Raw genomic sequence first — 24,622 nt, 5'->3', positions numbered from 1 at the left:
TTCTCAAACCCTGACTAAACATGTTTAGCATATGAGTTGACTTAGAATACTGCCTTGATTATCCAGTATAAATATGTGATTATGATAGAAATTATTACATAATATACATGTGAGCTTCTCATACCCTGTTTAAAGATGTTTAGCCTTTTAGTTGATCCGATAGAATTATGCAGAATTACTTACTGAGCCGTATAGCTCATGCCCGTTTATTTTCATTTTCTTTCAAATCCTCACCAGTAATCGCCTTCAGATGTGTTTTTCTTTTGTAACAGAGCTTTGTTATTTTTTGGAGAAGCATACACACTTTTGTGTATCTAAATAGTATAGAAGTTATGTATTTTGTATTCAGCCTTAAAGGTTGTACTGCAATATTTTAATATATGAAAGTTTGAATTCTATTGGCTACCTGTTACTCTTGTATCAGGCTGCGTGCTATTGTGGGCAATAGTCGGTAATGGCACGGCCGTGTCATGGATCAGGGTCCGGGGTGTGACAAATCCTCTCTAGTCTTTGCTCCAATTCTATCATTCAATATTGGGCGGAGGTGAGACTCCTTAACTAAACAATGGGCAAGCATAGGTTAAAAAAAAAGGATAGAGATTATTCTCTTCTTAAGAGGAGATGAAATCTACTCCTTTGGATTTCTAAATCGATAATAGAGCAATCAAATTGTGGATTCATATTATTGATTATAATTTATATGTTTTAGTGGTCTCTATCCTATGGATCATATGGATATAAAAATGAATGGCTTCCATTGTACTAGCATTGTAAAGCACATGATAAAGTATTTAAATTGAGAATTCTTTTTATTGATTATGATCTATATATGTTGAAATATGTATAGATTGATAATTACTAGATAACAATTGGTTTATAGGAAACATGATTTCATATCATTCTAACAATATATATTTGCACCTATTCATTTGTAGATTAAAGATCACTAAAATAAATAATTTTGATTTCTTAACATTTCAACGGTGATATGCTTCATTAGGAATAGAAAGTATAACATGTCTTTTCAACTCTCGAGCCAAATTATAAATCATAAAGCTATTTTTTGCCTACAAAAGTATAGCATGGCTTTTCAACTCTTGAGCCAAATTATATGCCTCTACCCTACATCCCATAGGGATGACAACAAGTCAGGTATGGGTTAGGTAGACTATTACCTATGCCTATCTCGTACTTGCCTCAAGGCAAAATGGAGCAAGTTAGATGGACTGAGCTTGATAAAATTATAAAAATCAATTTTGTGTATACCTTTTTTTTTTGTCTTAGAAAGTGAATTTGTGAAAAGTTATATTATCCAAATTAGATTCGGTGTGGATTTTACTATTACTTATACCCACCCATCCGGTATGGGTTGATAAAATCTGTTCTATTAAGATAGGATCGGATCGGATATCTGATTGGCGGAATAAGTTGTCACCTCTCACATCTGAACTTGAAGTATTAATTCTGTAAATCGCAAGTATTAATTATGTAATACGCGCAGGGATCTACAACAATTTTGCCCTTCGTAGTCCGTACGTTAAAAATTAACCATCAGTCCCTTCTTATGTTATCTCTTATGAATTTAACTGTGGACTTCTGGCTTCAAAGGGACGGCGGACCTTCTCTCCGTTTAAATCACGAACCTCTTCTCTCTTTTCTCTTCTCCCTCGCCTCTCCTTCATACCCGCAGCCCACCTGTCGCCTTCTTCGATGCTCGGCCCGCGCATAGCCTCGTGGATCCTCGAGTTTGTCCTCCGCCGGCCCGTCGAAGACTGGCTGGCGAACGAGCTTCTCTTCGCCCTCCCCCTCCCCTCCCCCCTCCCTCCTCGACTCAAAAAAACCCTTCTTCTCCGCCGCCTCTCCTCCGACCTCTCCCTCCGCTCCCTCTCCGACCGCACTCTCCTCTCCCTCGAGCTCATCGAAGAGCTCGACCGATCCGCCGGCGCCGACGCCCCCTCCGACTCCCTGGCCGCCGCCTACGCGGCCGTCGCCGTCGAGTGCACCACCCGGTTACTCCGGAGGCGCTCCGAGGACGACCGCGGCGGGAACTTTTTCGATGCCGTCAACCGGATCTGGAGCTGCCGGGTGGCCGACCTCGAGCGGTCGGAGGCCGCCGGCCTGGTCTCGGCGACGCTGAGGGAGGCGAGGAAGGAGATGGAGGAGGCCGTCGTCAACCCCATCGTGAGGGTCGATCTCATGGGGAGGGATACGAAGATGGCGGCTTTGGACGCGGTTAGGGTTTACTTGGAGGAGGCTGAGAAGGAGATGGGGCCTCCTTATCTAGAGCGCGTAGCGGAAGCAATCAGCGAGGACTGGAGGAGGAGCTTAGGAACTGGGAGTGATGGCTCTGTGGGGGAATTGGATGTGATGTTGCGAAATTTATTAGCCGGTCGGGTCGAAGATGGGAGATGCGACGGTCTACCTGATGGTGATAGAGCAAAATCATCTGGATTGCTGGAATTAGGTTAGTTTACTGTTTTGCCTCGAAGTAATTCGTTGAGTAGCTCCCAAAATTAGTTCGTTGCCAATTTGCTTAGAACTTTTGAGACATATCGTGTTAACTATTTTCATACTCGCCATGCTCCATGAATTCTGCTCCATGAATTTTACTGAATTGTGAGGATTCTTTTTAAATAAATACTGGTAATTTTATTTGATAGAGAAGCTTGAGGGGAGTGTGCTGGGTAGGAGTAAGGATGCACCTGAACAAGGCGGATGCTCTACTGACAAATTTGAATGCTTGCCTGCCGCCGCCACTGAAGTTATGAAAATGAAGTATGTGTTTAGATCAAGTGTTTTACCTGCTAAAATAGATAATATGAAAGAAAACCAAAATCAAATGTACTTAAATCCTGTGTTTTCTGTCAATGACGGTGCTGGTAAGGGGCCTGAAAATGATCATGATGCAATGTCTCAGCCAAATCTTACGGATCAAGATCCATCTTATTTGAAGCATGGGGAAGAGAACAGAGAAAGGACATTCTTGTCTTCTATTGACAGGGGTACCAAAGATGGCAATCCTGGCACCTGTTCATATACTAGGGATAGCATGGATCACGCTGGAGCACAGAAGCCAAGTTTAATGGATTGGAACCCAACTGCCCGTAAATTTGAAGTAATGATTTCGAACCTTTTATGCTGACCATTATGTTTCTGAATGAATTTTATACTGCATAAATGACCCTATTTTTGTGTGGGTGGCCCCAGTTGTTATGGAATCATCTTCAGCTAGCTTTACTTCTTGATTCTAGTTTTCTGTTTGCAGTAGATCACATTAATTGACATGTCTGATATATGTTAAAGTATCCTATATTGTTAGATCTCCTGTAAGCTGGTTTTATAAGTTTTAGATGACATAGAACTCTATTAATGAAAAACCGATCTCCTGATATCAATGTTTGTAAGCCTGATTGGATTTTTCGGTCTGTCTAGTATTTGGGAGTGCATAGGTTTTCTCCCAGTTAAGTTGAAGTTTTTCCCAAAAAAAAGCTTCGAACTTGATGGCTTTGAGCAGATTGTTTAGGTCCTGCAGCCCAGGCAAGGACTTGGGAAATGTGGATATCCATTGCATGGGTGTGAGTCCTGGTTGAGAAAGGATGAAATGTGCGGAATGGGAGCAGGTTGGGTGTTAGAGGAAGGAAAGGGGGAGAGGGAGTCAGCAGTCAGAAATCAAGGTCAAACGGGATGAACTGGCTGGTGGTCTGAATGCATTCTCAATTGTGTTGCCCAAGAGGACAACCCAAGAGGGGGGGTGAATTGGGTTTGGATTAATTCTCGACCAATTAAAAACTATGATTAGTAATTAACTAAATCTATTGCAAGCAAATTAGTTAAGTTACTAGATGAAGTGAATGAAGAGAGAGAGAGAGAGGACAGCAGCCAATACAAACACAAATCAGTTTATAGTGGTTCGGAGCTAACCCTTGCTCCTACGTCCACTCCCCAAGCTTCACTTGGGAGTCACTATAATCCCTTGGATTACAGCCGGTTGTTTTACAAGTTCCCAACCCAACTTGTTGTTTTCGCGAAATTACAACGAACTCGGTCGGTTTTCACAGGCTCACCGACTAGAACCACCCGATTGTTTTTCCGGGATCACAATCAAACCCTTACACCGTTGGTTTTAACTTCGGCTCACCAACAAACCTTACAACCCTTGATTCAATTCCCTGATTGAATCAAGTAAGAAAACAGTTTGGGAAAAGATACAAGGAAAGCTTCTTAACAAGCAAATATGAATCAATATGAATAGAGTAAAGTTAGAAGCCCTCAAACAGATTTTGGAAGAGGAAGAAAGGGCTTCTCGAACTCTGAGTCTCCTTTTTGAGTGCACTGAAGATCTGATGTCAGAGGAAGAGCCTTGAATGCGAAGGGAAGACTTCTAGGAATGTATTGACTGCGTTTTTTTCCTTCTTTTGCTTGTCTTTTCTCTCAATAGACTCTTGGTAGTTGGAAAACACTTAATGCACAGATGGAGTAACTCTCTTTATGTCTACTACTGTTCACTCTGGCTATTTAAGCAGTCCCCCTTGAAAAATAGCCGTTAGACACTGATTTGTGGCTGTTCTGCACAGTCTGCACCTCCTAACAATGTATCCGTTGGGGTCGGAGTCGACTTGCTCGATCTGGAGTCGACTCATGCTTTACTGGAGACGACTCGTCCACTGTTCAGGATTTGAATTAAAGTGCTGTCCCGTCCTGGAGTCGACTCGGGCCAAACCTGGAGTCGACTCGCCAAGATCTGGAGATGACTTGGCATTTTGGAGACGACTCGTTCTCAGAATTTCAGAGATCTATTTTTCTGCATTTCTTTCTCGAGTCGACTCGGATCATCTTGGAGTCGACTCGGCTCTCAGAGTCCAAAAACTGATCCTCTGTCTTTCGAGTTGAATTGCCTCGGAGTCGACTCGGATTATCTTGGAGTCGACTCAGCTCTCAGAGCCTGAAAACTGATCCTCTGTCTTTCGAGTTGAACTGTCTCGGAGTCGACTCGCACTTTGTTGGGGTCGACTCGGCTGACTTGGGGTCGACTCTCGTATTCTCGGAGTCGACTCGTTCACAGAGTCACTTTGTTTGGTTTTCTGCCTTTCAGTCTGCTTTCCTCTGAGAGTCGACTCTTGCATATTTAGAAGTCGACTCGCCAAACGTTGGAGTCGACTCGGTAATAGGATCTAGAAAACACTTCTCTGTCTTTCTGTCTGTTACTCCTTGGAGTCGACTCGGAACCGTCGGGAGTCGACTCGGCAAGCATCGGAGTCGGCTCGAAATCGTTGGAGTCGACTCGGTGACAGGGTCTGAAATTCATCTTTCTGTCCTTCTGTCTGTTCTCAGTCGGAGTCAACTCATAGGATACCGGAGCCGACTCGAGCTTGTGCCAGAACCTCTGAAACACTTAGAGTCGACTCGCAATCTTCTGGAGTCGACTCGAGCTTTAGACTTTGGCTTAATTGTGTTCAACACTTAGCCAAATAACTTTGAATAAAAGCTCGATGCTCTTAAAGATAAATTCACATATATTTGCCTGAAACACTAGATTGAATTCATTAGTACAACATGAAATATACTCAAATGCTTTGAGCTCATCAAAATCAAATAGGGGTATAACCAATCACTCCACAATCTCTCCCTTTTTGATGATGACAAAATATTGAGTATTTGTAAAATGAGTTGCTCAACCAAAAGGTGATTTATAGTAAAGTTTTGAAATGAATTCAAATGTCTAGTCATTTAATTTATCCAAAATTGAAGGGTATGAATCAGTAAATCCTGAAATTAGAGCTTCCCCTTTCATTTGCAATTATATAAGCCTTCATATTATGTAATCAATTGTTTGGCTTATATGTGTTTAATAAATTTGTTTTCTTGAAGCTTTTGAGCTTAAATTCTTACTTTCAGAGGAAAAATCTGTCAATTTATTTTTGAGTATGATTCAACTAATCTCCGAATATCTCTTAATAGATTCTGGAGATTACTCCTTGAGGAGCCCCAACAGAGAGATAATGAGCCTCGAGGTATCGAATCCACTAAGAACAAATTACTTTTTGCTTTAAGGATTTTCTTTTTAGTGATTCCCTTTACATTTCAATTCATCATATTTTCTCCCCCTTTTTGTCATCATAGCAAAAAGGCACAAAACACAGAAAAGTATAAGAACTCAAATTGCATAGTTTTGAAAGGAAATTTCTACTCATTGTATTAAAGTCAAATTTGAGTACAAGTGTGATTACATAACAGAAAAAGTCCTCAAGGGACTGTACATCATAAAAAAAATACACTAGGGTTTCTTTGTAGTGGAGGATGTGGCTCCCGTACTCAGTCTAGTATGTTTGATGACCAAGCTTATCCCCTCAGAGACGTTCCCTAGTTGTTCGATGATCTCCGAGGTGGCCCTAGACTGTATCGAAGTGAGCTGGGTCACACTTTCTTGGAGGGTGTCAAGTTTGGAGATCAAGGCATTTGCTAGCCTTTCTGCACTCTGACTCTGGCTACCTAGCTCGTTTCTGATGCTATCTCGCATCTTCCTCGTATCATCCTTTACGTCTGCTACCATCTTGGACACGGCTGCTAAGGAGGGAACGACATCAGAGGAGGGAGCACTCAGTGGACCTCGGAGCTCTCTCAATAAATCATCTCTCAGCTCCCTCACAATCTCCTGTCTCATCTTTCGGAGCTGCTCAGTGCTGATCCGGACTTCTAAAGGTTGCTGAGATGGTGGCGCGGTAGATGGTCCAGCAGAAGTAGATGGGAATGAAGGACCAGAAGTGGAAGGAAAAGTGGGAGGAGCTGCGTAGTGGTCCTGGTCATGATCAGGACTAGGTGAGGGATGAGTGGTAGGGTCGGATGGTGTGGATGAAGATGTTTTTCTAACCCAAACATTTTCGACTTTATGGAACATTCTGTGGAGAGTCCCCTCACCCATGTGATCAGTGAACCTAAGGGAGCGTGTGGGTTCTTTTTCAGGGACAGGTACCTCTAACTCCCTAAAGATAAGAGTAAAGAGCATACCATAGGGAAGGCTTAGCCTAGGCTTATCTAAGGGTTCACAGAGATACCTATAGATTAGCTTTGGGAAGTTTATGAGAATGTCATGTAGGATGTAGAACATCAATGCTAGGTCCTTTTCGGAGACAAAGTCAAACCGACCAGTCTTAGGAAAAAGAGTCCTAGATATGATGTTCAGGAGGAGTCGCATTTCAGCCGAAAGCTGATTTGCAGACACCTCCTCGATGGGGGATTGGGGTGGTCTCCCTAAAATGGCCGTAAGGGCCTCTGTCCTATCTGCGGGATGTGTGGGAGCGATCCCATTGCGTGACAGGTGGAGGATCCTAGCAATGAGATCTTCGGAAATGAAAATGGGGACATTGGCTACTACCCCTTAGACACCACCGCCACCCCTTGTGACGGCCCCATAAAATTTTCTAACCCTGGGTAGGTAGGGAGGTCAAGAGAGCAAAAATATTCTAAACTTTGGGCTCTAAGGTGATGCCCTAGGTTGAACCCTTCCTGGAAGAGGAAGTCAAAGTTGACTTGTCTCTCGGTAGAGACAACCCTCCCAGCGCACGGTTGCGAGGGAACCGTCCTCGGCGGAGAAGGAACCGGAGGTGGTGGCCTCACGGGTTCGTTTCTCGCCTTGGACCGTCTCTCGGCACCGCTCGCGGAGAGAGGTCTCTTCCGGCTCGGGACAACGGCTTTCCTAGGCATTTTGACCTAAAACCCGAGGGATGGACAAGAAAAATGGAAGAAAACTCGAGAGAATAGGCCAAAACTAGGTCGGGGATGAGGTAGGAGATGACTCTAGGGCTTTTGAACAGTGGCGGCTGAAAATAGAAGTGAAGAGAAAAAAGATTCCGCTTAGGGTTAAAAGTCGGATTTTCGACCTCGAGTCGACTCTGGTAAGTCTCGAGTCAACTCGACCTCGAGTTGACTCCTAAATATGCGCGAGTCGACTCGCCCATGAGCCGACTCTAAAATATATTCGAGTCGACTCGAACTCTGGCACATGACCAAAGAACTCAGTTAATTCCGTGCCAAAGGAGAGAGATATGGGAATCTTTATAACTTAAGGAATGATTTGATGACCATAGACAAGAAATCCTATATCCAATATAAGCTAATCATCAAAATCAATGAATTATAGGGGAGTATCACAAGAATAGATCAATCACTCCTAACCCTTTTCTAAGAATACAAAATCGATCTTCACTCAAGGGTTTTGTGAAGATGTCAGCAAGTTGATCATCAGTGCAAACAAATTTAAGCATTACATCACCATTTAACACATGATCTCTTATGAAGTGATGTCTTATCTCAATATGTTTAGTTCTTTAGTGTTGAATTAGATTTTTAGTTAGATTTATGACACTTGTATTATCACAATTTATGGGAATCTTATTTTGTTTAATGCCATAATCTTCAAGTTGTTGTTTGATCCATAAAATTTAAGCACAGCAACTCCCGACAGCAACATATTCGGCTTCAGTCGTAGATAGTGCAACCGAGTTTTGTTTCTTGCTAAACCATGAAATTAGGTTTTCTCCTAAAAATTGACAAGATCCGCTGGTGCTTTTTCTATCAAGTTTACAACCAGCGAAGTCTGAATCAGTGTACCCTATTAAATTTATGCTTGATTCTTTAGAGTACTATAGACCTATGTTTTTTGTTCCTATGAGATATTTAAAAATTCTCTTAACTGCAATTAGGTGTGATTCCTTAGGATTAGATTGATATCTAGCACACATGCATACACTAAACATAATATCAGGTCTACTTGCTGTAGGATATAGTAAAGATCCTATCATATCTCTATACAGTTTTTGATCTACTAATTTAACTGATTCATCTTTGTCTAGTTTGCATGATGAGCTCATGGGGGTGCCAATTGACTTATTTCCATCCATATCAAACTTCTTTAGCATTTCCTTGATGTATTTAGCTTGATTGATGAAAATCCTTTTCTTGGATTGTTTGATTTGAAGTCCGAGGAAGTAGTTCAATTCTCCCATCATGCTCATCTCAAATTCACTCTGCATTAACTCAGCAAGCTCTTCGCAAAGATGATTGTTAGTAGCACCGAAAATAATATCATCTACATAAATCTGCACTACCAACATATTTTTGTTTTTCTTTTTCAAAAATAGAGTTGTATCAACATTTCCTCTAGAAAATTCATGGTCTAATAGAAATTTGCTAAGTCTTTCATACCATGCTCTAGGGGCTTGTTTTAGACCATAAAGTGCTTTGTTTAATTTATAAACATGATTGGGGTATTGATGATTCTCAAAATCAGGAGGTTGTTCTACATAAACTTCCTCATTAATATACCCATTCAAGAAGGCACTTTTTACATCCATTTGGAATAATTTGAAATCTTTATTGCATGCAAATGCTAGTAACAATCTAATTATCTCAAGTCTAGCTACAGGAGCAAAAGTCTCATCAAAATCTATACCTTCTTCTTGATTATAGCCCTTTGCTGCTAGTCTAGCCTTGTTCTAATCACAATTCTATTTTCATCAAGTTTATTTTTGTATATCCATTTAGTTCCTATTATTGAGTATTCAGTGGGTCTTTCAACTAAGTTTCATACTTTATTTCTTGTAAATTGGTTAAGTTCCTTTTACATAGCATTTATCCAATTTACATCACTTTCAGCTTCTTCTATGTTTTTAGGTTCTAAATGTGAAACAAATGCAAGATGATTATTTAAGTTCCTAAGAGAGGCTCTAGTTCAACAGGTTGAGATGGATCATCTAAGATTAATTCTTTAGGATGACCATCAGCATACCTCCAAGCCTTAGTAAATCCATGATCAATAATTACCTCTTGGTTTGTTGATGTATCTCCAATCTGCTTCGGTTCATTTTCTTGTAATATCATGTCATTCATCTTTTCCTCAAGTATCCCTGCATCATCATCAAGAGCTACTCTCTTGCTAGAAGAGACATCATTAGTATCATCAAAAACAACATGTATAGACTCTTCAATAACAAGGGTTCTTTTGTTGAACACTCTATAAGCTTTACTTGATGTAGAATATCCCAAAAAGATACCTTCATCAGATTTGGAATCAAATTTGCCTAAGTTATCTTTGCCATTATTATGAATGAAACACCTACACCCAAAAACATGAAAATAGTTTACTTTGGGCTTTCTATCTTTCCAAAGTTCATAAGGTGTTTTCTTTATAATTGGTCTCAATAAAACTCTATTTAATATAGGACATGATGTGTTAATGGCTTCTTCCCAAAAATACTTAGGGAGGTTACTTTCACACAACATGGTTCTAGCCATTTCCTCTAGGGTTCTATTCTTTCTTTCCACAACTCCATTTTGTTGTGGTGTCCTAGGTGCAGAGAAATTATGAGTTATTCCCTTTTTACTACAGAATTCATCAAATAGATGATTTTCAAATTCCGTTCCATGATCACTCCTAATAGCTATAACTGAAGCATTTCTTGAGTTAGTTACTTTCTTATGGAATTTCTTAAATACTGAAAATGCTTCATCTTTATGAGCTAAAAACATGACCCATGTGTATCTAGAAAAATCATCTACAATGACAAGACCATACTTGTTTCCACCAAGGCTTGTGGTTCTAGTTGGTCCAAAAAGATCCATGTGAAGTAGTTCAAGGGGTCTAGCAGTAGAGACACAATTTATGGATTTAAAGGAACTTCTAGATTGTTTGCCATATTGACATGCTTCGCAAGTTTTATTTTTCTCAAATTTTAGCTTTGGCAAACCAATCACAGAATCTCTTTTAACTAATTTTGATATTGTATCCATACTTGCATGACCTAATTTACGGTGCCATAACCAACTTGCATCATTGACTTTAGAATCACTAGCTACTAGGCAACGGCTATTATTGGCGAGATCTTCAAGATCTACTACATAAACATTGCCACGTCTTATTCCTTTGAATACTAAGCTATTGTCAATTGAGTTGGTTATGATGCATAGAGATGGCTTAAACAGAACATCAAAACCTCTATCACATAATTGACTAACGCTAAGTAAGTTATGCTTAAGACCATCTATAAATCGTACATTATCAACGAAGGTTGAAGAGGTGATTTGTACTTTACCTATGCCAATGATGTGACCTTGGTTATCGTCTCCAAAAGTCACAGCACCTTCCTTTTTAGGCTCTAGGGTGAAAAATTGCTTCTTGTCACCCGTCATGTGTCTTGAGTAGCCACTATCCAAGTAACAACAGTTTTTGTCGACCTTGGCTGCAAGACACTCCTACACAAGGAAATCATACAGTTTTAGGTACCCAAGTTTTCTTGGGTCCTTCAAGGTTAGCTATGTTGGTTCCTTTTGGAACCCAAACCTTTTTAATTTTTCTTTTAGCTTCTATTTTTCTATGGTCACATACATTAGCTTTATATCCTACTTTTCCACAGCAAAAATAGGTTATATTTTTAGTTTTACTTTCTCCAGCTTTTACAAAAAAGTTTTTAAGAAACTTTTGCTTATTCTTAGGCTTATACCCTAAACCAGCTCTATTAAACACAGCTCGTTGACTATTAAGAATCATCTCCAATTTTTCAGAACTATATGTAAACTTTTCTACAATAGGTTTGTATTTTTCAAGTTCTTTTGTTAACTTCAGTTTTTCTGTTTTTAGTAAGTTTAAGTCTTTTGTAAGATTATCTTTTATAGTTTGGTTACTGTTTTTAAGTTCTGAAACTTTCTTAGTTAGTCTTTCGTTATCTTTAATTAAGGTATTAGTTTTTTGAGTTAGCAATTGGTTGCTTGTTTTAAGTTCTAAGTTTTCTTTGATGATAGAGTCCTTGTCCTTAATTAATTTATCGTACTTATGAGTGTAAGATTGATTAGTTAGTTTCAATTCTTTATTTTTAAGGTTTATTGTCTTATATTCATCAATTAGTTCATTAAAAGCATCATATAATTCATCAAAGGTAAAATCTAAATGTGTTTCAGATATTACCTCATTATCATTTGCCATGAAATAAAAATTTGCTTTTTCCTCTTGTTCCTCATCCGATGATGATGATGATTGATCGGAGTTTGTCAAAGTGGAGACAATAGCTTTCTTCTTGTATTTGCTGCCCTTCTTCAGCAAGGGACAGTCGATTCTGAAATGTTCCGGCTTCTTGCATTCATAGCAACCGATTCCCTCACTTTTCCTTTTCTTACCTTTGTCCTTGTTCTAGGAACTTGAGGAACCTCTCCTCTGATGAAAGGACTTCTTTCGGTTGATGAATTTTCTGAACTTTCGCACGAGAAGAGCCTCATCTTCATCTCCCTCATTGTCTTCTTCTTCACTGCTGCTACTGAAAGAGGGATCCTTGTTAGAAGAAGTAGACTTAAGGGCAATTACCTTTTTCTTGTGGGAGGACTCTTCTTCACTGTGTTGCTTCATTGTGAGCTCATGTGTCATCAAGGATCCAAGGAGCTCCTCGAGTGCCAGCTTGTTCAAGTTTTTGGCTTCTTGGATCACCGTTACCTTGGCTTCCCATGACCTTGGTAAAGATCGAAGAACTTTTCTGACAAGGTCACTGTTAGTATAACTTTTGCCAAGGCTTTTTAGGCCATTGACAATATCAGTAAATCTAGTAAATATGCAAGTGATAGTTTCATTAGATTTCATTTTAAATGGTTCATACTTATGAACTAGCATGTTTATTTTGGATTCCTTGACTTGATTCGTGCCCTCGTGGGTCACTTCAAGTCTGTCCCATATCTCTTTTGCAGAATTGCAAGTAGAGATTCTATTGAATTCATTATGGTCTAAGGCACAATAAAGTACATTCATTGTTTTGGCATTTAGTTGTGCCTTCCTTCTATCATTGTCATCCCAATCTTTTTCAAGCTTGGGTATAGTAATGTTATCTACATAAATAGAAGGAATATATGGTCTATTAACTATGATGCTCCAAACATCATAGTCTTGGGCTTGGATAAATATCCTCATCCTAGCCTTCCAATAGGTGTAGTTAGTTCCATTGAAGAATGGAGACCTATTGGTAGATTGCCCCTCACTAAGAGAATATCCAAAAGGGGTTGTCATTTTGATCTTTTACTCTTTTAATATAAGAGCTCCGGCTCTGATATCACTTGTTGCCCAAGAAGACAACCCAAGAGGGGGGGTGAATTGGGTTTGGATTAATTCTCGACCAATTAAAAACTATGATTAGTAATTAACTAAATCTATTGCAAGCAAATTAGTTAAGTTACTAGATGAAGTGAATGAAGAGAGAGAGAGGACAGCAACCAATACAAACACAAACCAGTTTATAGTGGTTCGGAGCTAACCCTTACTCCTACGTCCACTCCCCAAGCTTCACTTGGGAGTTCACTATGATTCCTTGGATTACAGCCGGTTGTTTTACAAGTTCACAACCCAACTTGTTGTTTTCGCGAGATCACAACGAACTCGGTCGGTTTTCACAGGCTCACCGACTAGAACCACCCGATTGTTTTTCCGGGATCACAATTGAACCCTTACACCGTTGGTTTTAACTTCGGCTCACCAACAAACCTTACAATCCTTGATTCAATCCCCTGATTGAATCAAGTAAGAAAACAGTTTAGGAAAAGATATAAAGAAAGCTTCTTAACAAGCAAATATGAATCAATATGAATAGAGTAAAGTTAGAAGCCCTCAAACAGATTTTGGAAGAGGAAGAAAGGGCTTCTCGAACTCTGAGTCTCCTCTTTGAGTGCACTGAAGATCTGATGTCAGAGGAAGAGCCTTGAATGCGAAGGAAAGACTTCTAGGAATGTATTGACTGCGTTTCTTCCTTTTTTTGCTTGTCTTTTCTCTCAATAGACTCTTGGTAGTTGGAAAACACTTAATGCACAGATGGAGTAACTCTCTTCATGTCTACTACTGTTCACTCTGGCTATTTAAGCAATCCCCCTTGAAAAATAGCCGTTAGACACTGATTTGTGGCCGTTCTGCACAGTCTGCACCTCCTGACAATGTATCCGTTGGGGTCAGAGTCGACTCGCTCGATCTGGAGTCGACTCGGCTGTTGCTGGAGTCGACTCATGCTTTACTGGAGACGACTCGCCCACTGTTCAGGATTTGAATTAAAGTGCTGTCCCGTCTTGGTGTCGACTCGGGCCAAACCTGGAGTCGACTTGCCAAGATCTGGAGATGACTTGGCATTTTGGAGACGACTCGTTCTCAGGATTCCAGATATCTATTTTTCTGCATTTCTTTCTCGAGTCGACTCGGATCATCTTGGAGTCGACTCGGCTCTCAGAGCCCGAAAACTAATCCTTTGTCTTTCGAGTTGAATTGCCTCGGAGTCGACTCGGATTATCTTGGAGTCGACTCGGCTCTCAGAGCCCGAAAACTGATCCTCTGTCTTTCGAGTTGAACTGCCTCGGAGTCGACTCGCACTTTGTTGGGGTCGACTTGGCTGACTTGGGGTCGACTCTCGTATTCTCGGAGTCGACTCGTTCACAGAGTCACTTTGTTTGGTTTTCTGCCTTTCAGTCTGCTTTCCTCTGAGAGTCGACTCTTGCATGTTTAGGAGTCGACTCGCCAAACGTTGAAGTCGACTCGAATCCTTCTGGAGTCGACTCGGTAACAGGGTCTAGAAAACACTTCTCTGTCTTTCTGTCTGTTACTCCTTGGAGTCGACTCGAAACCGTCGGGAGTCGACTCGGCAAGCATCGGAGTCGGCTCGAAATCGTCGGAGTCGACTTAGTGACAGGGTCTGAAATTCATCTTTCTGTCCTTCTGTCTGTTCTCAGTCGGAGTCGACTCGTAGTGTACCGGAGTCGACTCGAGCTTGTGCCAAAACCTCTGAAACACTTAAAGTCGACTTGCAATCTTTCGGAGTCGACTCGAGCTTCAGACTTTGGCTTAATTGTGTTCAACACTTAGCCAAATGACTTTGAACAAAAGCTCGATACTCTTAAAGATAAATTCACATATATTTGCCTGAAACACTAGATTGAATTCATTAGTACAACATGAAATATACACAAATGTTTTGAGCTCATCAAAATCAAATAGGGGTATAACCAATCACTCCACAAATTGTAAGTTGTGGATTGCAATTTTCTTCAGGTAACAATGATGTTCTAATGCTTTGGTCAATGATTAGCCATAAAGATATGATGTGATAGCAAATATCTTGGATTCTGTTAGTCTAATGTTACACAAAATTGTTTTTTTTCTTTTGAATGCATGATTATGTAGGAACTTGCCCTTTTCATTGATATAATTGGGTCATCTTATTATAATTAATAATTAATAATCTTCTTACCAAGAATAAGTGTTGATTGATTTATACATGGAACGCATGCATCATACAGATAAGACTCTTGAGATTTATATGCTTAGCCTCATCATAGTTCAGCAGACTTCATAAATTGCTACTTACCATAATCTATCATATGGACTAAGAAGTGGATCTCAAATTGTGCGCTAGAAATGATCGTGTACTTTCACTCCACTTCTGCTGGGTGAATAGCTTTACTAATTTTATAAAGTCAATCACATATATAACCTTTTCCATTATGTGCACATTTGATTTGTCACGTAGTTCTTTAGTGGAAGCTATGCTTTCTTAGGCAGCTGGATGAAAGATAGAAAGAAGATTATGATCCTACACATTTTCTTTAATGACTTGGAGAAAGCACATGCCAGAGTATCCTGAGAAGTACTAGTTGTACTTAGAGGAGGCATTGGAGTTTTAAGATCATGTATTAAAGACCAATATCAAATGCTGATACTTGCAGGAAAAATGATTGAATTTTAGTCATGACTGGCTTATACCATGAATTGATACCAAGTCATACCACTTTATGGCTATCACTAATAAACAAATTATTGATATCCATATCAAGTGGAGGCCTCATGTTACAAGATTTTGTCAATTTGGGATACATGCATAGGCTTGAACACTGAATTGGTATATGTCAACACAGAGAGATTGATAAAATGGGTTGGTGTATCTCTAAGTTCTTATGTGACACAAATGCCTTTGAGATCTAACACTTTATACAATAACTGTATGGCTGGTAAGGCTGTCTTTCACAATGTGGGGAATAGAGAAGGTCCAAGTTCACAAGGATGGTAGAATATCAAGTTAGACATAGGGCATAGTGGAGAATGGAAACATAAGAAGAAGCATAGAAATCATGCCAATGTACGAGCATAGTGATGGAAACTTGATTAGCATGATACAACCATGTCCAATGAAATTCTAAAAGGGATGTAACATTGGACTGGTTCTTAAATTTGTGTCAAACAGTTGTGAAGCGATGGACCTAAGACCACTCAAATGGATTGTGCAAGAAAGTACTTAGAATATGCTTATGTTGACCAAAAAGCCCTCAATTTGAAAAAACTGGTGAAGAAGGAAGGGTTCACCAATCCAAATTTTTGGAAAAAGAGTTGGTAGTTGAAATTGTTGTTCGTTAGGATTGGAGTAACTTGGACAGCAAATGAATATATGATTCTGTTCCCATGGAGATTTAGAATAATGGTGCTTCTTATTATGGAAACTAACATGAGGATTCATTTTTGCTTTTCATATTATAGTCATTTCTTACTCTCTTTGTTGATTGTTTTTCTACATCATGTACCAATTTTGTGACATGCAAGTCTTTGGCTTCCTCACTGTAATATGAACAATCTATTCAACATGAGTGACGTACATTTGGCCTAATTAAAAAAAATAAAATTGAAATTCTTGAAGGAAAATATGGTAGTTTGGAAAAAACACATGCATTCTTTTGAGTAATGTTAATTGACTTTTTTCCCTCTTAATATATTGCTTATTTGATACATGGATTTCTTTTTTCATTTGGTAACATTAGAGAAGAAATTTGTAAAATAGGTGCATCATTAATCCTTGGGAACCTAGAGCATGCATACATCAATGCAATTTTATCACGTGACCAGCGTTTATTTTATAGTCAACTTTCATTCAAAGATATTGTTTCTCTCTTCCTGTTTCTTTTTCTGCAGTGGGATGAAGATTCCATTCTATCTCCATCCGAAAATTCAGCTAATCCATCAAATAAACTTCAGTCCCCAAGCTCAAAGAGAAGAAAATTATCTTTACCGCTGGAAGATAATAAAACATTCATCATACGTAGAAGAAAAAGGAAATGGAGTTCGCTGGAAGAGGAGACTTTGAGGAAGGCTGTTGAGAGGTATGAAATTGATATTTTTTGCTTTGAGATAATCATCTGATACAAGGTCTGCCGAATCGGTATTGGGGCTTGTACCGGTCGGCGACCGGTACAGTACGAGATGGGTCAATACCATTTCGTCCAGAACGTACTGAAACATGGAGAGGAGGGTTAAAGAGCACCTCCCATCCGAGTTCCAAGCACCTCCAGAGCCTCGGCATAGCCATCCTAGCCAAGCAATGAAGGACGAGGGGCTTGGGATCTCGCTTTTCCTAGTCATGGCATCCGCCATACCAGAGGCAGCAGCCAACCAATGAAGACAAGAGGGCTTGAGATCGCGCAGGGTTTTAGTGGGGGGAGAGAGAGAGAGGGAGAGCCGGAGAGGGAGAGAGAACCTTTTTCTAGGGTTTTAGTGGGAAGGTTGGGAGAGAGGACCTTCTTCTAGGGAGAGCTCGGGATCTCGCTTTTCCCAGTCATGGCATCTGCCATACCAGAGGCAGTAGCTAACCAATGAAGACAAGGGGGCTTGAGATCGCGCAGCACTTTAGGGAGAGAGGGAGAGTTAGAGAGGGAGAGAGGACCTTCTTCTAGGGTTTTAGTGGGAAGGTTGGGGGCGAGGCGCTCGGGATGTGCGACGAAGCTCGGGAGCCTTTAAAATTCTGAATTGGGTCTTGAGAGCGTTTAAAAGACCGAACAAAGGTCTTGGGGGCTTTTGAAAGACTAAACAGGGCTGAACCTGATTGCCTAAGCCATTCTGATTCTTGATCGGTTTGGCTCGGTACAGTTTGAACCACTTGGTTCGGATTGGTTCAGCCTTCCTTGATCTAATAAGTATCCAACTGATGTTAATATGGAGAGGATGGAATTTTTGCTTAAGAATAATCACAAAAAAATTGTTGCATAAAGTTCTATATGAAGTTTTCAACCTTAACTTTTGTTGATAACTCCAGTCTCAAACTTCTATATGATCTTTGAGTTATTTTCAATTTGAATACTTTGAGCAATGTGGATATGCTTCCTAATGTATATTTCCAATACAATGTGAAGGCATGGAGTAGGGAACTGGAAATTCATTAAGAGTTGCCATCCTGAAATTTTCAAAAACAGAACAGAGGTATCAATGCATTCGTATTATCAGCCTTAACCTGGTTTTTGTTCTCTATTAGTGGATATCAATAGTAACAATTCATTGTTTCATTGAACAGGTTGATTTGAAGGATAAATGGAGAAATATGATGAGGCAATAATCTGCACTTTTCTATATATTATTCAAGTTTCCTAATACATATGTGCTGCTCATCATTCTAGTGCTTTCCAAGCAATCATATTTTTCTGTTTTTCTGCCCCCTCTCTCCTCACAAATCTTGTATTTGATGTAATCAATTCATGGTTTCAATATCTTCTATTATTTTTTTGGATTAGAATATCTCCTTTTTTGGCTTTTTCCCTTATAATTTTATCAACTGCTTTTTTCCCCTGAATGATAGGTGCGTATAGTTGGAGTGGAAAGGGGTAATGGAAGTCAGGTTTTTATTGAGCTCTTTTTTCTGAGGGCAGCATGGACATCCTTAATCATGTAAGTTCTAACTCTTTAAACATGGGCTACCAAAAGCCCAGTTTATTTGTTTTCTCCTGAAGTTCTTATTATGCTACTTCTTTTGGGAGTGTTAGCATTTTGTATTGCATTGTTAATTTCTCCCCAATCAGCATGCACACCCTAATTGGTTACCCCCTTTTGTTTGGCTTAAGGGGCATTTCTTGTTTTCTGCTTCTGTTTCATAGGCAGATGGACTTCCTATTGAAAGGGTTCATATCCGTAATTTGATCATCCAAGGACCACCATCCAAAGATTATCCTCTTGGGTCATGAAAAGTGCTTGATGATCCTTTCAACCAGAGGATGGGCCACAAATTCATGTTTATCTGTCCCTTTTTTGGTCTATAGATCTCTATTTCATCACCTCCCATGTTTTGAAGAACTGAGTGATTCCACCATTTGGTATGGTTATTGACAGCTCATACTCACCACTGAAATAGCTTGTCATTCTTTCCTCTATTTGGTATTTCTACCTTTGTTGTTTTCCTAGTGTTTGCATGCTGATGCTGGTTTTGCCTTTCTTGAAATAGGGTAAATACTTACATAAATCGTCTCTGCATCGCATTTAATCCTCTGCCTACAAATTATCATTTTCAGTTGCTTAATTATGTCCAATATAAGTAATTTGAATCCTTTCTAGGTGTCACTTTTTCTTGGTCTTATTACATTTATGCTCTGCCACCCATTATTACTGCTGAAATTTCTTTAGCCCTGCTTGGATGGCAGAAGCCACTGTCTGCTGACAGTTCTGATCATGGGGAGTCTTCCTCCAGAGAGGCAAAGGGAGGGAGCCAACGGGGAGCACCAGCAAACCTACGATCGTGGTTTTTCTGGATTGGAGAAGTCACATTGGAAGCAGATATCCTTATCCAAAATCTAGGAATAATGGGGATGAAAACCTTTCCCTGTCCTTATATGGTTCCTTCATTGGATTCTTTAGCAAGGGATCTCCCACTTTTGACCAACTATCCAAGGACATCAAGCGCTTCATCCAAACAGGGCCTTACTGCATTTTTTGCTATTGATTGTCCACCCTGTCTTGAATGCACAAACTTTTTGTTTATTATTCAAGCCTTTGTTGCAATGCCTCATGTACCCACCAGTGTTTTTGCTGTGATTGCTGCTCCATCCCACAATGATTTTATACATGATTACCTCCCTATCATAGCAGCTAGCATCCCCTATCCCCTATACATGATTTCCCTTATAACTTTTTGCGTTATTGGTCATGCATTGCCTAATCTTTTGGGATGCTATCATTGTGCCATTTTGAAGACTCGTATCCCAACTGAAGTTACAATCAGTGATCTAGGCCCCCCCACCCGCCAAAAAAAAGAAAGAAAATTCATATGGTTCTTCTAAAGTCAGGCTCGGAACCTGCCTCATTTCCATCTGCTTTTGAGTGTCATCAAACTATATGGTGTTTAGCATTGCCTATCTAAGAAACTAAGTGGCCTTGTTGGTCAATGTGCCATCATTTTTTTATTGTTGTTGAATTATCAATTTGCCATATTTAAGGATCAATTCCTGACTGAAGTTGCAATCATCAATCCTAGAACCTTTAGCCTCCCGCCCACTATAATATGTTTCTTCTAAAGTCTAAGTAGAAGCCTACCTCCTTTCTGTCTACTTTTGAGTGTTGTCTACTTTTGAGTGTCATCAGACTATATGACAAAGTTGCAAGTACTCAATGCTTTTTATTTCCTAAGCTGTAGTTTTGATGCAGAACTCGTTTGATTTTAGATCCTATCGAGAGGATAGTTGATATGGTCCTCTTGTCTTCAAGTCAATGATAGACTACCTAAACTGAAGATTTAAAACATTGAATATCATCTACATTATAATAAATGTATAAAAACCAAAATTCATGTTTTTAATGGTCACTAACTTAATCATCAAGTAGATATCAAATTGGAAGGTTTTGATAACATGATATATTGATACCATGTTTACTATATTCTAATCATCAAAACCAAGTAAATTTAAATTTACCCATGTTTTAAGATGTGTAGATCATGATCCATAAAGTGGTTTTGTCAATTTTTGTGTTACTATGCTAGTGCAATTAATATTATTCATTTTGTACAAACTTTATGCATAGATTAGAGAACCAAAATATAAAAATTTTGGTTTCTAGGCATTTTTGTAGTATAGATCATACTTACTGGTTTGGATTTTCAATTTAGATGGTTTATCATTGATTTTGAAGGTGAGAGGATCATCTTAGTATCCTCTTGGGAGCACCTTACCTCTACCAACTCTCTCTCTCTCTCTCTCTCTCTCTCTCTATGTTATGAGAGAGAGCAATGCTAGCAAAACCCAAAAAAGGGACATGCTAAGAGGACTGCTGATGTGGCTTGCAAATTTTCATCACCATGGCTGACTTGCGGGGCTAGTTGATGAAAAGTTGATAATACATCATCTGTTCCCTTTGTCAGTCTCATGTTAGGGTTCACCAAACACACCAAATGTAAAGTGTCTGGTAAAATATTTGCCCCAAATTCATTGACACTTTGACTTAGAAGGATGTGTTTGTTCAAGAACGAAACCTTCTCAAGTCACAGATTGGTGGACATAAATCTTTTATAGCCTTGACAAACTTGGTTTATCTAGTCATGCTTCTAACAGAGCTCTTCACTAATAATTGTGCATGAACCTCAAGGCATCTGTTTTGAGGTCTACATGTATTTGTAGAACCTGATGCTTGGCAGGATGGTGTAATGCTTTCATATTCTGTTTTTTCCTGTCCTCTATTGTTTGTCTTTAAACCACTGAAGCTGGCGGCATGATATATCTTCTATTGCCTCCCTGAGACTTTCTGGATATTTAGTCTCATTTTACAGGGCATCTCAGCTGAAGACTCCAGAAGCACAGCTCCAAAAGCGTTGTCTTCCTCTCTTATTCCCTTCTAGAATGTCCGTTTTCAGGGCTATGCCGGCACTTCTTTTGTCAAACTGTGTTGAACTGTCTTGCGTCCTCATCCCACCCAGCCACATGGATCGGTTAACCTTGAGGTTTGGTTATGGCATCTTTATTTGAGCCATTCAAGTTGAACCTGCTAATTCTGATGATTGCCAGCATTCTGATCTACAAATCAATAACTCTTATTGGAAGTCTGGAAAAAGTAGGAGACATCTTCTTGCCGAAGCCTTGGAATTGGGCATTTGATCTCCACTATTGAGCTAGTCAAACGACTTGTAGAAGGTCTAGATTGTTACTTCCCCATCACTGTTTCAATAATTCATCATCTTGTCGCTGCTTGGTCATCCACCACACCAGCTAAATTGAGTCCGTCGTCTCCTCAGGCTTGGGCATTTGCTTTGAGGGGCTCCCTCGGCTGAACGTTCCACATGCAGAATAAAAAAGGTGAGGTGTATATTACTCACTTCATCGAGGCTCGCAAGCCTCTACTCGAGTGTGCTGTCTCCTGCCACATCTCCCCCCATCATCTGTTCCAGTGGTTGCTTTTGTCCTTGAGTTTTTCTGCACCACAATGATTGATGTGTTGATAAGCGCAGCATCCCATCTTACATCTTCACCTCAAATTTAGCCATGCTCAACCTCATGCTGTCTCTGTATCCTCCATCTGATTCTCATCACAAGCAAGGAGCAAAACAGGGGATGTCCATGTCCCACGCCTCCTGCTGCTGCTACCCAACTCCATTCCACTGGTCTTGAGAGACAAGAATGACGAAGGTTACACCATATGCGTCAAGCATGGCCGCTGGTGTGGGAAGACCAAAGGTATAATAGTGAACACTTCTGCCTAGTTGGAGCCGTGAACACCTGTGTCCTTGACAGATGGCCATTGTTTTGCAGATAAATCTACACTGCCAATCTTCCCAGTAGGACCGCTGCTAGCACCTGGGTCCAACAAGGCTGGCCTGGAGCAGCACGAGTGCATTGAATGGCTTGACAGGCAGCCAACAGGGTCAGTCATGTTCTTGTGCTTTGGAAGCTTGGGCTGCTTTTAATGCTCCACAAGTGAGGGAGATGGCTTTTGGACTGAAACGGAGTGGGCACCAGTTCATGCAGGCCTTGCCATGCGCACTCCATCAAAGATTCACCTGCCGACGCCAACCAATGCCAGCCTTGATGAGGTATTAGCTCACAAGGCAGCAGGGGATTTGCGACCCATTGTGGTTGGAACTCTTGCCTGGAGAGTTCGTGGTTTGGGGTGCCAATGCTGCGTGGCCACTTAAAGCTGAGAGGCATCTGTATGCATTTGAGATGTCAAGGGGAATGATGTGGCATTGGAACTGAGATTGGATCATTGGAATGGAGGATTTGTGAGCTCGGATGAGTTGGAGAGGTGGGGTGAAGTGCTTGATGGGGGATGATGAGGAAGGCGGGAGGGTGAGGGCAAGGATCAGGGAGATGAAGGTGGGCGTGCAGGAAGGCCATTTGGGAAGGAAGATTCCTTGTTTGCTGCTTCGGAGTGCTTCAAGAAAAATTTAAATAAAAACTTGGCGTTACAGTAATACACTGAAAGTGTTACTAATCAACTTGCTCTTGCATGAGTAGTCCTCGTTGTTTTATTGTCAGTCATGGAAAATATGATGCAAACAATCTGTATCGTGACTTGCAATTCATACAATAAATGAGCAACTTGTGACCAAGTCTTTGTGAATTGCAGCTAGATGTCTTTATCATCAATCTTGTTTACTGATGCGAACTCTGAAATTTAGGAGAGATGAACATTTAGGTCCATTAATTTCATGGGGCAATTGGTGCCAATGCAAGCAGCAGTGTCGTGCTATTAACCTGGTTCCATCTAAACCTCATTCCAATGGTGAAGGGAAGGAATAGAAGTCAAAATTTAAAAATTCAGCTTTTGTATAAGCTAAAAATTTAAAAATTCCAATGTATAAGCTAAAAATAAAATTTATTCTACTGTTCTATTTGGCAGACACATAAATATGGTAAAAGCATTGGCTTACAGGATTGTACTTTTTGTGATGATTTTATTATTCCTTGTCATCCGAAATAGTTGCAAAATAATGAAAAGAGGTGAAACTTCCCAAAAAAATTCTAATTAATGATGACAAAGAACAAAATATGAGATAAAAAATGATGACAAAGAATAAAGTGTAAGACAAAAAAAAATTATGAGTCATGTTCATGTGGATGTCTATAATGTCCTGAATGCTTATTTCAAAATTCCTTTGATATTTCTTATATACCAGCCATACAATATTTCCTTAAATAGAATATACTCCAGCAAATTATGTTCATTGGCATTAGTTTTTTTTTTTTTTTTACCTTGGCTATCATTTGAGGGGATAAGTTTACAGGGAAAGGGCTATTCTTTATACCACTGAGGTGGTAGCCTAGTGGAAGCGTGGCCTTACTTCCAACCAAATGGTTTCGAGTTCGAAACGCACGGGCGTCGATTAAATTGTGGAGATTGGATGCTCCCTGCTCGGACACGGGGTCTGAAAGAGCATATCGCACTGCTAGTAGCCTCGGTGGTGCTAGGTATGACGTACTCATACGTGGTATTCGTGCCGGAACCCAGAGGAGTAACCGAGCCGGGCCCACGGGAGGGGAGGGTATGTGTAAAAACCAGTCGGGGTGCTCAACACACGGTCATTTCTGCTCGCATCGAACATTCTCCTGGCGGGGTGGGGGCTGCTACGCTGGGATGGGCTTGTCCCTTCCTCCCCCCTTCCCTTTTTTTTAAGCAAAAAAAAAAAGGGCTATTCTTTATTGTGGAACACATTCTGTAGTCTCTATTATATGCTGTATTGCCTATAAGCCTTTTCTACCGCAATATACAAGGGCTCAGAACAAACTTGAGCCCACAGGTTAAGAAGTTTGGCATATAATAGCTTTTCTATGTAAATCTCAAGATCAACGTCTAACTGGCAAAATATTTTACAACAACCTGTTTTAA

The 24,622-nt window shown here is 40.1% G+C and overlaps 1 protein-coding gene across 11 annotated transcripts; it reads left to right on the top strand.

Moving 5' to 3' along the window:
* Positions 1-1,611: 1,611 nt before the first annotated feature.
* LOC103714895 lies at positions 1,612-23,356 on the top strand. Of its 11 annotated transcripts, XM_039131829.1 has the most exons (10): positions 1,614-2,464; positions 2,661-3,115; positions 16,964-17,151; positions 18,178-18,244; positions 18,336-18,370; positions 18,618-18,706; positions 19,453-21,930; positions 22,032-22,092; positions 22,245-22,470; positions 22,546-23,356. In XM_039131829.1, exons 1-6 carry the CDS (start codon positions 1,711-1,713, stop codon positions 18,625-18,627), a joined length of 1,509 nt encoding a protein of 502 aa, XP_038987757.1. In that variant the 5' UTR covers positions 1,614-1,710; the 3' UTR covers positions 18,628-18,706; positions 19,453-21,930; positions 22,032-22,092; positions 22,245-22,470; positions 22,546-23,356. The 11 variants fall into 11 exon arrangements, with proteins under 11 accessions (XP_038987759.1, XP_038987758.1, XP_038987760.1 ...); XM_039131824.1 differs by having other exon boundaries at positions 22,032-22,470; XM_039131827.1 differs by having other exon boundaries at positions 19,453-22,092.
* Positions 23,357-24,622: the final 1,266 nt, after the last annotated feature.

Source organism: Phoenix dactylifera, chromosome 11 (assembly GCF_009389715.1).
Source record: "Phoenix dactylifera cultivar Barhee BC4 chromosome 11, palm_55x_up_171113_PBpolish2nd_filt_p, whole genome shotgun sequence".
Classification (NCBI taxonomy): Eukaryota; Viridiplantae; Streptophyta; class Magnoliopsida; order Arecales; family Arecaceae; genus Phoenix; species Phoenix dactylifera.
This window is presented reverse-complemented; position numbering and strand designations above follow the sequence as displayed.

Bases quoted from the DNA above. Each gene is read 5' to 3' on its own strand.
- LOC103714895 (XM_039131826.1), top strand. From the start codon at position 1,711: ATGCTCGGCCCGCGCATAGCCTCGTGGATCCTCGAGTTTGTCCTCCGC. The intron at 17,152-18,177 runs GTATGAAATTGA...TACAATGTGAAG, and splicing joins TTGAGGAAGGCTGTTGAGAG to GCATGGAGTAGGGAACTGGA. The intron at 18,245-18,335 runs GTATCAATGCAT...TTCATTGAACAG, and splicing joins TTTTCAAAAACAGAACAGAG to GTTGATTTGAAGGATAAATG.